Source organism: Crotalus tigris, unplaced genomic scaffold (assembly GCF_016545835.1).
Source record: "Crotalus tigris isolate CLP2741 ecotype Arizona unplaced genomic scaffold, ASM1654583v1 scf7180000020990.9691751010:1144802, whole genome shotgun sequence".
Classification (NCBI taxonomy): domain Eukaryota; kingdom Metazoa; phylum Chordata; class Lepidosauria; order Squamata; family Viperidae; genus Crotalus; species Crotalus tigris.
The window spans coordinates 110,001-124,834 of record NW_024098300.1 but is presented as its reverse complement, the minus strand read 5'-3'; the positions used below and the strand labels follow the sequence as shown (position 1 = coordinate 124,834).

The 14,834-nt window shown below is 46.9% G+C and overlaps 1 protein-coding gene across 5 annotated transcripts in view; it reads right to left on the bottom strand.

The window, feature by feature from the left end:
• AXL (AXL receptor tyrosine kinase) overlaps positions 1-14,834 on the bottom strand; it is a 52,151-nt gene that overhangs the window by 4,403 nt on the left and 32,914 nt on the right. For 4 of the 5 annotated variants that reach the window (XM_039369140.1, XM_039369136.1, XM_039369137.1 and 1 more), the window contains 11 exons: positions 14,568-14,760; positions 13,317-13,456; positions 12,382-12,526; positions 11,370-11,396; positions 10,855-10,984; positions 10,651-10,742; positions 8,642-8,737; positions 4,161-4,238; positions 3,427-3,519; positions 468-589; positions 223-332 (listed from right to left, as the gene is read on the bottom strand). In XM_039369140.1, the coding sequence (XP_039225074.1) occupies positions 223-332; positions 468-589; positions 3,427-3,519; positions 4,161-4,238; positions 8,642-8,737; positions 10,651-10,742; positions 10,855-10,984; positions 11,370-11,396; positions 12,382-12,526; positions 13,317-13,456; positions 14,568-14,760 (1,226 nt within the window). The remainder of the gene's footprint in view (positions 1-222; positions 333-467; positions 590-3,426; positions 3,520-4,160; positions 4,239-8,641; positions 8,738-10,650; positions 10,743-10,854; positions 10,985-11,369; positions 11,397-12,381; positions 12,527-13,316; positions 13,457-14,567; positions 14,761-14,834) is intronic. The other variant, XM_039369141.1, reaches the window with a different exon arrangement.

Below are 14,834 nucleotides of genomic sequence, written 5' to 3'. Positions count from 1 at the left end.
CCAACAGCTTGTATATATATATCCTCCGATGACTGAAATCGTTGTGCATCCCAAGCCAAGAAACTTCTGGACTTCAACTCCCAGAATTCTCAGCAAAGGCTCCCCCAAATCTGGATGGGGGTGCCGAGATGCAGAACGCTGAAACGGATCCCGATGGGGCCTCATGGCTGATCTCTGCTCCTAAATCCCCCTTTTTGGAGTTGTCCAGCTGTAGACACTCACATGCAGTTGCGGGCCGCCAAATCGCGATGAATGAAGTTCTTGCTACTGAGGTACTCCATTCCACTTGCAATGTCCACCATGAACTTAACCAGGGTCTGCGTGGGCAGGTACTGTGAAGAAAGAAGAACACAATCAGAGGAGACACCCAACAAGGACTAGGCTCTCTTCTTGGACTTAGCCCCCCTCGGAATGGAGTCCACTGTGTTAGGGCTAAGAATCAAGGATCGGGCCTAATTGCTACCTACCACAGGACTCTCCCCAAGCCGGGAGTAGAGCAGGAAGCTATGCAGATCTCCGTGTTTCATGAACGGCAAGATCACCACAGGGGAGGGGTATCCTTCACTTTCTGTGTTCTGCAGACAGACGCCTTCGGGAAAGAGAGAGGACATTGGTGAATTCTCTACAACAGAAGAAGGCGTGGAGTCCCTGGCGCTCTCTGAGCTTGGCTGTTTTCTTGCAAACGTTTCATTATCCCAACTAGGTAACCTCACTGAGCATTGATGACGTTGCCTAGTTGGGTGATGAAATGTCTGCAAGAAAACCACCAAGCTCAGAGAGCATCAGGGACCCCACAGTTCAACCTTGAGCCGCAAGTATTCTCCTTGATCAAAAGAAAGTGTGGCTTTCCTTTGAGGGATTTGGCTTCCTTCTCGCTAAACCACACGGCAGTTTGTTCACTTGTATTTAGCATGCTGTGGGAGACCAGGGTTTTTTTTTTTTAAATAATTTTTTATTTTTCCAAACTCTCCCCCATACATATACCGTAATATTTATCAGATGGTAACATACATTCTTTTAACACTCATATACAAGATACTTTTAATAAAATGAAATAAATACATACACATGACTTTTGGTGTTGCTCGCCCATTTCCCCTTTCACGTATCCTTCTTCTCTTCCTTCTTTCTCCCTTTCTTCTCTTCCCTACTTCCCTCTTCTTCCTCTCCTCTCCTTCACCACTCTCCTCCCCTTTCTCCCTACTTCTCCTCTTCTCCTCCAACCTTCCTACTTCCTTCTCCCCTCCTTTACTCTTTTCTCTCTCCTCTCCTTTCTTCATCCCTCTTCAGATACAATTCAGGGGTAATGTCCGAGCAACTCCACTCTCCAAATTTCCCTATCTGTATTATATACAATAAGATTAATACTTCTATTTCTCTAACCTTCTCGGTATATACTTCTATAAACACTTATACAACCACCAGTTATTCAATACTGCGTCGCCTGGGTCTCCCTCCTTATCTGCTCCTTCTTCTTCCATCTAAATTGATGTTAACTATCTTTTAACCGTATTCTCTTTTCAGCCAATCATAAAAAGTTCCCCAGATTTCATAGTAGTCTGACTCTGGAAGACCAGGTATTGTGGTTTACAAACTTGCCTCTTCTTTGTGGAGCCCCTTAGATATCGGAACACTGTTATCATGTCACCTCTAGTCCTTTTCATTAAACTGGACACACCCAATTCCTGCATGTTTTAGCTTCAAGTCCCCTAATCATCTTTGTTGCTCTTCTCTGCACTCTTTCTGGAGTCTCAACATCTTTTTTACATCGTGGCGACCAAAACTGGATGCCGTATTCTAAGTGTGGCCTTACCAAGCCCGTATGTTATTTTGACCGTGTTCCTCTTTAATAGGAACCAGAGGGCAGGAAAAAGGGACAGGGAAGAAGAGGGGGGGGGGGAACTGAGTGAGAAGGTCCCGCAAACGCAAAGCAAGCTTGAATTGCATTAGCTGAGCTTCCGCCCACCCGTCTGTCAGCCCCATCCGACAATCTTGCCAACATCTGTTTTCCCAAGTAATGTTCTCTCTTCGCTCTAGCTCACAGCTTCATCCCCCCCAGGGGACAATCTGTCCTTTCTGCTTTCCCCAGCCCTCTCTCCCTCCCCCCAAAGCCCAAGCACTGTTTCCTTTCTTTTCCGTCATTTTTTTTCCCAGGCTCCAGCTGAAAAAAAGTTTGCCCCAGATGGAATGAGCAAAGGTGCACTCCGCAGGTCTCTCCAGGCCGGGCCACCTGCCCCTCCCCCCTCCAGGCCGGAAATTGTAAATCTGCACACGATTGGATGTCAATCTCAGTCTGGAGATTTAATAAGAGGAGGAAGTGCACAGAAGGAGAGGGAGGCAGGCCATACGGAAAGGAGTAGGTAACCTGGCATGCTCAAGGTGGCCGCCTTGACCACTCTCTATATTGGAATTGTTGGCCGCTCTCTGTGGTTGGCCTTTTTGACTAAGATTGGCCTTGTTGACCACTCTCTATGGTTGGCCTTGTTGACCTCTCTTTGGTTGGCCTAGTTGACCGCTCTCTATGATTGGCCTTGTTGACCACTCTCTATGATTGGCCTTGTTGACCACTCTCTATGATTGGCCTTCTTCACCTCTCTATGGTTGGCCTAGTTGACCATTCTCTATGATTGGCCTTGTTGACCATTCTCTATGATTGGCCTTGTTGACCATTATGATTGGTCTCTATGACCGCTCTGTGATTGGCCTTGTTGACCGCTCTCTATGATTGGCCTTGTTGACCACTCTCTATGATTGGCCTTCTTCCCCTCTCTCTATGGTTGGCCTAGTTGATCACTCTCTATGATTGGTCTTGTTGACCACTCTCTATGATTGGCCTTGTTGACCACTCTCTATGATTGGCCTTGTTGACCACTCTCTATGGTTGGTCTTGTTGACCGCTCTCTATGGTTGGCCTAGTTGACCACTCTCTATGATTGGCCTTGTTGACCACTCTCTATGATTGGCCTTGTTGACCACTCTCTATGATTGGCCTTGTTGACCACTCTCTATGGTTGGTCTTGTTGACCGCTCTCTATGGTTGGCCTAGTTGACCACTCTCTATGATTGGCCTTGTTGACCACTCTCTATGATTGGCCTTGTTGACCACTCTCTATGATTGGCCTTGTTGACCACTCTCTATGGTTGGTCTTGTTGACCTCTCTCTGTGATTGGCCTTGTTGACCACTCTCTATGATTGGCCTTCTTCCCCTCTCTCTATGGTTGGCCTAGTTGACCACTCTCTATGATTGGCCTTGTTGACCACTCTCTATGATTGGCCTTGTTGACCACTCTGTATGGTTGGTCTTGTTGACCACTCTCTATGGTTGGCCTTGTTGACTGCTCTCTGGGCTAGAAGGAGGAGACCATGGATGCTCTACATGTCTGCAAGAAGCCAGGCATAGAAGAAGAGACCTCCTTGTCCCTCACCGATCAGTTTCATGACGTTGGGATGGTCAAAGTCCTTCATACAAACGGCCTCACTGAGGAAGTCCTCCATCTCGCTCCGGGTGCATATGGCAACTGCCGAGAGAAGAGAGAAATTAATGCTTCGGAAGCATTAATCCTTGCTCAGGGATTTCTGGGAATGAAACTTGCTGTTCAACGACAGACATCAAATTTATTTATTTGAGGATTTATATGGCCACCATTCACTCCTAATGACTCTGGGCAGCTTACAATAACAATACAAATTAAAATTAAAAAAAATATTTACCCAGTATAAAAAGGATAAAAACAGTAAAAACAATAACCCCAACCCACCCCACTGGTGACAACTATCAAACAGGCCACTTGAAGGAGTCCCAGCCACCCTGGTGTCCCCAGGCCTGTTGGCAAAACCAGGTTTTTCAGGGCCTCATGAAAGAGTGTCAAAGTGGGGGGGTCCACTCTAATCTCTGTGTGATGTTCGAAAGGGAGGGAGCCACCAGCGAGAAGGCCCTTCTTCTGGGTCCCGCCAGATGTATCTCCTCTTAGGAGAGGGGACTCACAACACACACCCTTAAGACACTTAACACTGAGGAAAAGGAAAGGGAACCTCTGGGTATATGCAGAGTGGCATTCCTTCAGGAAAGTTGTGCTCTCTCAGTTTATTGGGGTTGAGGCAGCTCTAAATCTCCCGCCAAAAAAAAAGGATATATTTTTTTCTTCTTATGGTTACTTACTCTTCATTGTCTTGACCGCAACTTTAAAGACGGCGCCATCTTGGCTGAGTTGACCTTCCATAACCGAGCCGAATTCTCCTGTCGAGACAGAGGAAGCAGAAAAGGCTCTTTGTGAGGTTTCTCTGAGGAAAATCAAATATGGCTGACCTGCCTGCCATCTTTAGGATGGCTCTGTGTACTCATATCATCCTGTGCTGGAATCAGAAAAGGTTTTTTATTATTATGGATAGGGTCTTTTTTTAATGAGGATACTATAAGAGAAGAACAGAACTAGAAGGGACCTTGGAGGTCTTCTAGTCCAACCGCCTGCTCCAGCAGGAGACCATTACAGAATACGAGAATCCCCCCCTCCCCTGCTTCCCCCTCCTCTCCACAAGCCCCACTCCCTCCTAGCACTGATGATGTTACCTAGTTGGGTCATGAAACGTCTGCCAGAAAATGGCCATGCTCAGAGAGCACCAAGGACCCCACAGTCATCTTCCTCCTCCTCCTCCTCCTCCTCCTCCTCCTCCTCCTCCTCCTCCTCCTCCTCCTTCCTCCCTGACCATGGGGGAAGCCGGACTCGCTTAACGACTCTGCGATTCACTCAACAACTTGCAGAAAGCTTGTAAGATGGGGCAAAACCAGTGGTGGGATTCAGCCAGTTCGCACCAGTTCAGCAGAACCGGTAGCTAATTTTTTTGTTGCCCAGCCCAGAATGGACTTCCGGAAGTGGCATCTACACAGAGAACCGGTCGTTGACATATTTGAATCCCACCACACCTTCCTTCCTTCCTTCCTTCCTTCCTTCCTTCCTTCCTTCCTTCCTTCCTTCCTTCCTTCCTTCCTTCCTTCCTTCCTTCCTTCCTTTCCTTCCTCACTGTGGTGAGATTCAGCCAGTTCGCACAGTTCAACAGAAGTGGTAGCTAATTTTTTGTGGCCCAGGCCCAAAATGGACTTCCGGAAGTGGCATCTACACAGAGAATCGGTCGTTGACATATTTGAATCCCACCACACCTTCCTTCCTTCCTTCCTTCCTTCCTTCCTTCCTTCCTTCCTTCCTTCCTTCCTTCCTTCCTTCCTTCCTTCCTTCCTTCCTCACAGTGGTGGGATTCAGCCAGTTCGCATCAGTTCAGCAGAAACTGGTAGCTAATTTTTTGTGGCCCAGGCCCAGAACGGACATCCGGAAGCGGCATCCACGCAGAGAACTGGTTCTTCACCTATTTGAATCCCACCACTGGCAGCAACTCATTTAACAACCGCCTCATGTAGCAAGGGAAAATCGGATCCTAATTCGCGTCCTAAGTCTAAGCATGGGTCAGAGAAACTGAAGGCTGATTTCCTTCTCTGTTGGGTGTTTGACTGTCCAAATCCGATTGTCAGTTGCTGTGTTTTCTTTCAGGCACATTAAGGTTTTGGATTTGCTGGAGACTTTAATTTGATTTTAGGAAGGTTGGGCTTTCTTTCGCGTTCTGGGGATTCAGAAGGCGGGAAGGAAGAATTTCCACTGAAGAAAAGCAGAGTTATGAAATCCAGCCACATAGCAGGGGAAAAGGTTGTCATCCAAAGGTCCTCAGGGATTAAGTACACCCCCACACATCATTATATGGTTGGGCAAGAAGATGTTTTTTTCCCCCCAACCCAGACGTTATCATGAGCCTGTCCTACATGAAGGGAAGAAAAAAATGGATAGCTCAGATAAGGAAGGGATGTCTTTCCATAGAAAAATGACTGATCTTCACCCAAGTAACACGATCACCTACGCTGAGTAGTAAATCAGCCAGATTATTTTATAACAACGGCTTCCTGTTATCCATTTTGAAGGCGTGGGATGAATCTAGCCAGGATCGGATACTCATAATTAAAAACATTTAGGGAAAATTGAGAAGCCAGCTATTGGTTCTCTTTTATAGGTTTTTTTTTTTAATTTTATTTTTAAATTTGGCCTTTCTGGCTGAGCCTGGAGAACGTGGGGGCTGCAGAGAGGTTGCTGTCCTTTGGAATGGCATCAAAACGAACCATTGGCAAGGCGAGGACGTTGGGGCGCCCATGTACGTAGCTGGTTTAATGTGCTTTCTGATTTATCCGACTATATTTATAATTGGGATATGAGCCGGTTGGTTGCAGTGGGTAAAAGCATCCAGGAAGGAACCAGGGAATTCTATTCCTGCTTTAAGATGGGCCCAAAGCCAGCTGAGTGGTTTTGGGCTGGTTCTCCTCTGTCAGCTTTGGAAGGAGGCAAGGGCAAAGCGCTTGGGAAAACCGTGCCAAGAAAACTGCAGGGACTTGACTGCTTAGTTGCCAGAGGCCAACAAGGTGCACACGAACACAAACAGGCAAACGAAATTATATATACAGGTAGTCTTTAGCTTGTTTGTTTAGTGACTGTTCGAAGTTACCACTGAAGGAAGGGAAGAAGGGAGGGATGGAGGGAGGGAGGAGAGGAGAGAGAGGAAGGGAAGAAGGGAAGAGAAGAAGGGAAAGAAGGACAGGGAGGGTGGGCAGAAGAAAGGAAAAAGGGAGGGAGGGACGGAGGGAGGGAGGAAGGAAGGAAGGACAGGGAGGAAAGGAGAGAAGGAAGGAAGGAAGAAAGGAAAGGCAAGGAGGGAGGAAGGAAAGGGAGGGAGGGAGGAAAGGAGAGAGAGGAAGGGAGGAAGGAGAGGGAAGATGGGAAGGAAGGACAAGGAGGGTGGGCAGAAGGAAGGAAGTAGGAAGGAAGGGAGGAGAGGAAAGGAGAGAAGGAAGAAAGGAAGGAAAAAAGGAAGGAAGGAGAGGGAGGAAGGAAGGAAGGAAGGAAGGAAAGGGAGAGAGGGAGGAAAGGAAGGAGAGGAAAGAAGAGAGAGGAAGGGAGGAAAGAGAGAGAAGGAAAGGAAGGACAAGGAGGGTGGGCGGAAGGAAAGACAGAAAGACAGAAAGACAGAAAGAAAGACAGAAAGACAGAAAGAAAGAAAGAAAGAAAGAAAGAAAGAAAGAAAGAAAGAAAGAAAGAAAGAAAGAAAGAAGGAGGGGGGAAGGAGGGAAGAAGGAAATAAGGAAGGAAGGAGATCCATTGACAAAAGCTTCTCTAAATGTTTTCCTCTTTCAGAAATGCTTCCAAACTAATTCCAGCTGGGCTTGAAGTGACGCTGGGAAGGAAAGTCTGCCACAGGCCTCTGACCTAAATGAGCAAAACGGCCCTTCATCTCTTGTTCTATTTTGACGGCAAGAGAGCCAGGGAGAGTGCTTAGTAATGGTGTAGTTGATCATTATGGCTGTCTTAGAAACCCGGCTTCCCATTTGAGGCCAATTTATATATCATTAAGCTATAAAAATGGATTAGGGGCCAACCCATCCCGATGGCTGCCCAGTGCAGGACGTAAGCCATCCCAGCCTAACCCAGAGACTAAAACAATTACCATAGCAAAAGAAACAACTCAAACACAGCCAGCCAATCAGCAGGCTGAAAAAGAAGCCAGTTGCAAGAGACTGCCAACAATCTGAGAAATTCCGGCGACTTGAAAGGAATCGTTATGCAATTCTAATAAACTAGCAAACATTCACGCAATTATTTCCATGATGCAATTGGAGGCTTTTCCTGCTAGGATAATTTTGCCAATGTCTGGGTTACTTCCCCCCCCCCTCATAAATTTACATGTATTTAATCTTAGGCAAGTGTTGTGTGGTGGGTTACTATTTTCCATCAGAAGCAAAAGGCGTCTCTCTCAGACTGGTCCTGGGCTATGCAAATTCGCAGCTCTTAAGAATTAACCCAGTGTTTCTCCACTTGGACTTCAACTCCCAGAATTCCCCAGCCAGCCACGCTGGGAGTTAAAGTCCTCTTGTCTTAAACTTCAATAGCTTGCTGGCTGGGGAATTCTGGGAGATGAAGTCCACACATCATAAACCTCACTAGCTTTGTTGATCAGAGAATTCTGGGAGCTGAAGTCCACCTCTCTTAAAGTTCCCAAGCCTGATGGCTGGGGAATTCTGGGACTTGAAGTCCACCCTTCCACACAACTATGAGAGAACTTCCTGACAGTGAGAACAATTAACCAGTGGAACTACCTGCCTCCAGAAGCGGTGAATGCTCCAACACTGGAAGTTTTTAAGAAGAGACTGGACAGCCTTTTGTCCGAAATGGGATAGGGTTTCCTGCCTGAGCAGGGGGTTGGACTAGATGACCTCCAAGGTCCTGTCCAACTTTATTACTATTATTATTACAACTAGAAACACTGGGTTAACCAATCAGGAACTTTCCACAATTCAGGTACTATCGAGGCGAGGTCGTCCACAAGGAGAGGTCAAAACACTTAAGATGGCGGCTTCAAATGGAAGGCACCATCTTGGCCTCACCCCCACAAGGTCCAACAAGGGTTAGCTGGGAGCTGCTACCTAAATTACTGCCTAATTTAATCAGAATGAAATCGAAAGTCATTTTGCTACCCCTGTTCTATGTGGTACAGCGCTGCCCTAACCTTGAACCCGTTATTAAGCCATAATTGAGACCGGCCCCTAGAACGTACCTTCGCCAAGGGTCTTGCCCAGGGCCACCCTATGGCGGTCAATCATTACATCCTGAAGCTTCTCCTTCAGTTCTTCACTAATGCCCAGACTGTTCACTGTAGGAAGGAAAGGAGATTTATTTTATTTATGAGACTTATATACCGCTTTAAGTGCAAGCACTCTCTAAGCGGTGTACACCAGTAAGCAATGTATATATATATATTTACATTGCCCCCAACAATCTGGGTCCTCATTTTACCTACCCCGGAAGGATGGAAGGCTGAGTCAACCTTGAGCCGGTGAGATTTGAACCGCTGACCTGCTGAACACAGTCAGCTAAAGTGGCCTGCAGTACTGCACTCTAACTGCTGCGCCACCTCGGCTCTTTTGCAAAGAAGACCTGACTCAAATCATCTATCCCAGTGGTGGCGAACCTAGGGCACGCGTGCCAGAGACGGCACTCGGAGCCCGCTCTGTGGGCACACGCACGTCACCCCAGCCCCGCCTCCTCCCACAGCCCCCTCACCAGCAGCCCTCCGGAGGAGAGTTGCCCCCGGGCACGGCCCACACAATGCTGCTCAGCCAAGGACATGGTAGCTAGGAAGCGGGGACAAGACTCTGTCCTTGCACCCCATCGCGTGCAGGTGATGTTGCAGGGCATGGGTGGAGGGCGTGGCCACCGGGCGCTGCTGGGCTACCTGGGTGATCTGTGGTGGGCTGTGGAGGAGGTGGGTGGTGCAGCGGGCACGGCGGAGCGGGGACAGGATGGGGGTGGTGGTTTTTGGGCACCCGGTCTCTAAAAGGTTCACCATCACTGATCTATGCACTAGCGTCTAAAGCAGGGCTGTCCAACCTTGGCGACTTTTAAGACTTCTGGACTTCAACTCCCAGAATTCCCCAGCCAGCTATGCTATGCTGGCTGGGGAATTCTGGGAGTTGAAGTCCACAGGTTTTAAAGTTGCCAAAGGTTGGATACGCCTGCCTTAAACCCAGCCAGTAATTGGCAAGAAGAAATATCCGAATTAGGCCTCCTTGAGGTCCAAAACAGAAGTCTCAGCCGGGAAGCCAACACAATCCAGCTTTCCCGGCTTAATGTCCTGGAGAGATGCCTGAAGTGAGGCTGCTAAAATATCAGCTAGCATTGGGGAAGATTGGACTTCTACTGTTGCTGCAAACATCTCCGGATCTGGGTTGAATCGTATCAAGGTTTCCTGGTTGGGCTGTAAGTGGAAACCTTCTTCTCTAAGTTGGGTTGATCTTCTCCTTCTGAAGGATAAGCGGGCAGAGGCTCCTGATTCCACCATGAGAACCTTCTCCTTTGATCTTATGGAATCTGCCTAGCCATTTATGGACTGTTGAGGGTTATATATATAGAAAGGTGATGGAACATAAGACTTAAAGAGGTCACCTACATCAGAGTCTAGCTCAGTGGTTCTCCACCTGTGGGTCGGGACCCCATTTGGGGTCGAACGACCATTTCACGGGGGTCGCCAAACAACGCAGTCCGCCATTTTTTCCCCCTTTTCCTTAGCTGTGCTACTCCCTTTTATTCTATTGGCTTTTGAAAGCCAATAGAATAGACTCTCTTGAATAGAGTCTAATTCTATTGGCTTTCAAAAGCCAATAGGAATTGTCCAGGCTGTCTCTGCCCTGCTGAGCCCGCCAAAAGTCCCATTCTGCAAACGGTGCTGCACCAGTTGAGTAGTCCTTGACTTACGACTGGTTGAGTCGTCCTCGACTTACGACCGGTTGGGGGTCACAACATTAAAAAGGTTGAGAACCACTGGTCTAGCTCAACTTTGCACCAGCTGTTGCCTTGACGGGCATGAGCTGCAACTGCTAAAACGGTGGGGAAATGTGAATGTTCCTTATGCACCGATGACGTTACCTAGTTTGGTCACGAAATGTCTGCAAAAAAACCCCATCCAGCTCAGGGACCCCAAGGACCCCACAGCGAATGCTGCTTTCTGGATCTCAGTGTAAAGTCAGGCCCTGATACACACTGCATTTGTGGGGAAGAAGAACTCACAAGTAGCTTCAGTGGTCCGGCGGCTGTACGATTTGCGGGCCCGATAGTGAACCACCAGCTCCCCCTGTTCCATGTTGGGCTCAAATGCTTCCCTGAGCAGAAAGAAAACACGAAATGGGGTCCTGATGGATCCCACCACGAGAACCACCCAAAGGACTGATCAAGACTTAAACACTGTATGGCTTTTCTTGAGGGCCACCTTACCCGTAACGTGTTTCCTTCTTCCTCATACGTGCTAAGAAGATGATGATGAAGATGGTGGCTGCCACAGCAGTGGCCACCGCGATCACCACGTACCACCAGTGCCAGGAGAAGGCAGGGACAGAGAGTCCTACTGTGAAGAAGAGAAACTATTGTTAGTGAATGGAGCTTTTTCAGTGGGTAAACTTTTCTAGGTAATTATCCAGCCCAGTGTTTCTCAACCTTGACCATTTTAAGGCATGTGGACTTCAACTCCCAGAATTCCACAGCCAGCATTGCTGGCTGTGGAATTCTGGGAGTTGAAGTCCACATGCCTTAAAATGGTCAAGGTTGAGAAACACTGATTTAGCCTCTGAAACGTTCTGGAAGACAAACCATCATTGGTAGGACCATTAGACACGCATTGCAAAACTCCATAGGATCAATGGATGGAAGATATAATAATCCTCATTGTGGGGAGTTGCCTATCCCAACTTTCCATTTTTAGTGTCCCTTGGATTCAGAAAAAAGCTTCTCACCTGACTGAGGAGCTGGTAGTATTTCACCTGCAAGAGAAAAAAAAAACATTAAGAACTATGTAGGTGGATGGCTGGATGGATCGGTGGGTGGGTGGATGGTTGGATGGATGGATAGATGAGTGATTGGATGCACGGATGCATGGATGAGTGGGGAGATGAATGGATGGATGGGTGGGGGGACAAGTGGGGGGAGGGATGGAGATAGCTAGATAGCCAGCTAGCTAGATGGATACTTGAGCAATAAAACACCTGCAAGCAAACCATCAAGGTCATAGAGAACCAAGAACTCCACCGATAGATGATAGATGGATGAAGATGGTCAATAGACAAGACCGCCATTGCCTCGATTAGAATAAAACTTTGATCCTTTGGGGCCCACCAGACCTACATTTGAAACCAGAGACTCCACTTAGTAATAGTAGTAAAGTTGGAAGGTACCTTGGAGGTCATCTAGTCCAACCCCCTGCTCAGGCAGGAAACCCTACACCATTTCGGACAAATGGCTTTCCAGTCTCTTCTTAAAAACTTCCAGTGTTGGAGCATTTACTGCTTCTGGAGGCAGGCTGTTCCACTGATTAATTGTTCTCACTGTCAGGAAGTTTCTCCTTAGTTCTAGGTTGCTTCTCTCCTTGATTAGTTTCCACCTGTTGCTTCTTGTCCTGCCTTCAGGTGCTTTGGAAAATAGTTTAATTCCCTCTTCTTTATGGCAGCCCCTGAGATATTGGAACACTGCTATCATGTCCCCCCTTGTCCTTCTCTTCGTTAAACTAGACATACCCAATTCCAGCAACCGTTCCTTATATGTTTTAGCCTCCAGTCCCCTAATCATCTTTGTTGCTCTTCTCTATACTCTTTCTAGAGTCTAGCTTATGTTCTGGAACTCTATAAGTTTCCAAGCCACAAGAAAAGGAGCAGAAGCAAAAAGCCGGGTGGTCTGAGAGCATCAGAACCAGCCTGAAGTTCTCCCAAGGTGACGGCCCTCCAGGTGGCCACATGCACTCCCATTTCTTACCTGGTTCCAAGGGGAAGATTGTGATGGCTTTGCTCCAGGGTCCGTCTCCAGCACTGGTGTAGGCTGCAATCCGTACGGTTAAGTTCTGTACAGTTGAGTTCAGAGACAAAACTGTCTGGTTGGTCAGTCCCACGTCCACGATCACCTTGGGGGGAGAAAGAGACAGGCAAGGCCTTCAGTGAGATATTGACCAGGGGATGTGCAACTGGGGGGCAACCAGGTGTTACGAGTCCCAAGGACCCACTAAGCAAGCCCGCTGGGCAAAATCACACAGGAGCAAAAGCTGTTTCTTCTTCTTTGTCTTCTGCCCTCCGAATTTCTTTCCTTAAAAAATGGCGTCGCAACGATTTGAGAGGTTCACGTGTTCCAAAGGTCCCTCCCAGCCTTCTATGACTCCCAACCCAAAGAAGGGAACGGTATGCGATACAGGTGGTCCTCAACTTACGACCACAATGAGAAGCAAGGTGGTGGTGAAGGGACTTGATTTTTACAGCTTTTTTGACCTGGTTGTTAAGCAGATCACCGCAATTTGCTAAGTGAGTCGCACAGCTTCCCCCAGTCACTTTGCTTGTCAGAAATCGGTTGGGACAGTCGCAAATGGGGATCACGTGACCCTGCCCAGGAGGTCATCGTAAATACGGATAGTCCTCGATTTATGACAGTTTGTTTAGTGGCTGTTCGAAGTTACAACAGCACTTATGATCGTTTTTCACACTTACGACCATTGCAGCATTCCCCAGGGTCACGTGATCAAAATTCAGGCAATTGGCGACTGACTCTTATTTATGACGGATGCCGTGTGCCCAAGTCCTATGATCCCTTTTTGCGATGGTCGCTAAGCAAGTGGTCGTTAGTGGGGGATGATCTGCAAACTTTCAGCTGGGGATTGGAACAGGGCTCAGGAGCCAGGCGGCCTGCAGGTACAGCCTACTCACCTCGGGCGAGTCCCCGCTTTGACAAACCAGCTTGTACCCCTGAAGGATCCCGTTGATCTTGCCCCGGGGTTCCCCCCACTGGATGATGGTGCAGCTGCCATTCTGAATAGTCACAATGTCCTCCGGGGCGGCTGCAGGCACTGCGGGGGAGAGAAGCCATATGTGCACCGTGGCAGGACTAGAATAGAATAGAATAGAATAGAATAGAATAGAATAGAATAGAATAGAATAGAATAGAATAGAATGAAGGGAGATGGAATAGAATAGAATAGAATAGAATAGAATAGAATAGAATAGAATAGAATAGAATAGAATAGAATAGAGATGGAATGGAATGGAATGGAATAGAATAGAATAGAATAGAATAGAATAGAATAGAATAGAATAGAATAGAATAGAATATATGGAATGGAATAGAATAGAATAGAATAGAATAGAATAGAATAGAATAGAATAGAATAGAATAGAATAGAATAGAATAGAACAGAACAGAATAGAATATGGGAATAGAATATGAGAATAGAATAGAATAGAATAGAATAGAATAGAATAGAATAGAATAGAATAGAATAGAATAGAATATATGGAATAGAATAGAATAGAATAGAATAGAATAGAATAGAATAGAATAGAATAGAATAGAGCAGAGCAGAGCAGAGCAGAGCAGAGCAGAACAGAATAGAATATATGAAATGGAATGGAATAGAATAGAATATGGGAATAGAATAGAATAGAATAGAATTAGAAAGAATAGAATGAACAGAATAGAATAGAATAGAATTAGAAAGAACAGAATAGAATAAAACAGAACAGCACAGAATAGAATTAGAAAGAATAGAATAGAATAGAATAAAACAGAACAGAACAGAACAGAATAGAGCAGAGCTGGAAGGGACCTTGGAGGTCTTCTAGTCCAGCCCCCTGCTCAAGCAGGGGAACCTATCTCAGACAGGTGATTGTCTAGTCTCTTGTAATAAAATGATAATAAAATAAAATGATAATATAAAATAAAGTAAAGCAAAGTAAAATAAAAAAATAAAATAAAATAAAATAAATAAAATAAAATAACATAATAAAATAAAATAAAATAGTTGTAACTTGAGTCTTCAACGTAAGGAGTAAGAGGCCATTTCTGGCTACAGGGTAGACTTTAGTTTAGGACTGCTGACTTAGTGACCGTTCCAGGTTAGGGTGAGGGTAAAAGGGTCAGGCTCTTGACATCTCAGCTCCCCCCCTTTCCCTCCGTCTTACCCCCTTCCAAGGTGTCCATGGGCACCCAGTGAGTCCAGGGCGAGTGGCCCTCCGTGCAGTGGCAGGCCACGCGCACATGGTAGGTGGTGAAGGCTGCCAGGCTGTTCAGTGTGTGGCGAAAAGGCGGGACGCGGATCTTGCGGTTATACAGCTCGTCAGAAACGGTGCTGAGGTCTTCATCGGAGCGCACAGCCTGGAAGGAGGAGGAGGAGGAGGAGAAGCAGGTGAGGAGGGACCCAAGACAAAGAAGATGCGGGGAACAATCCT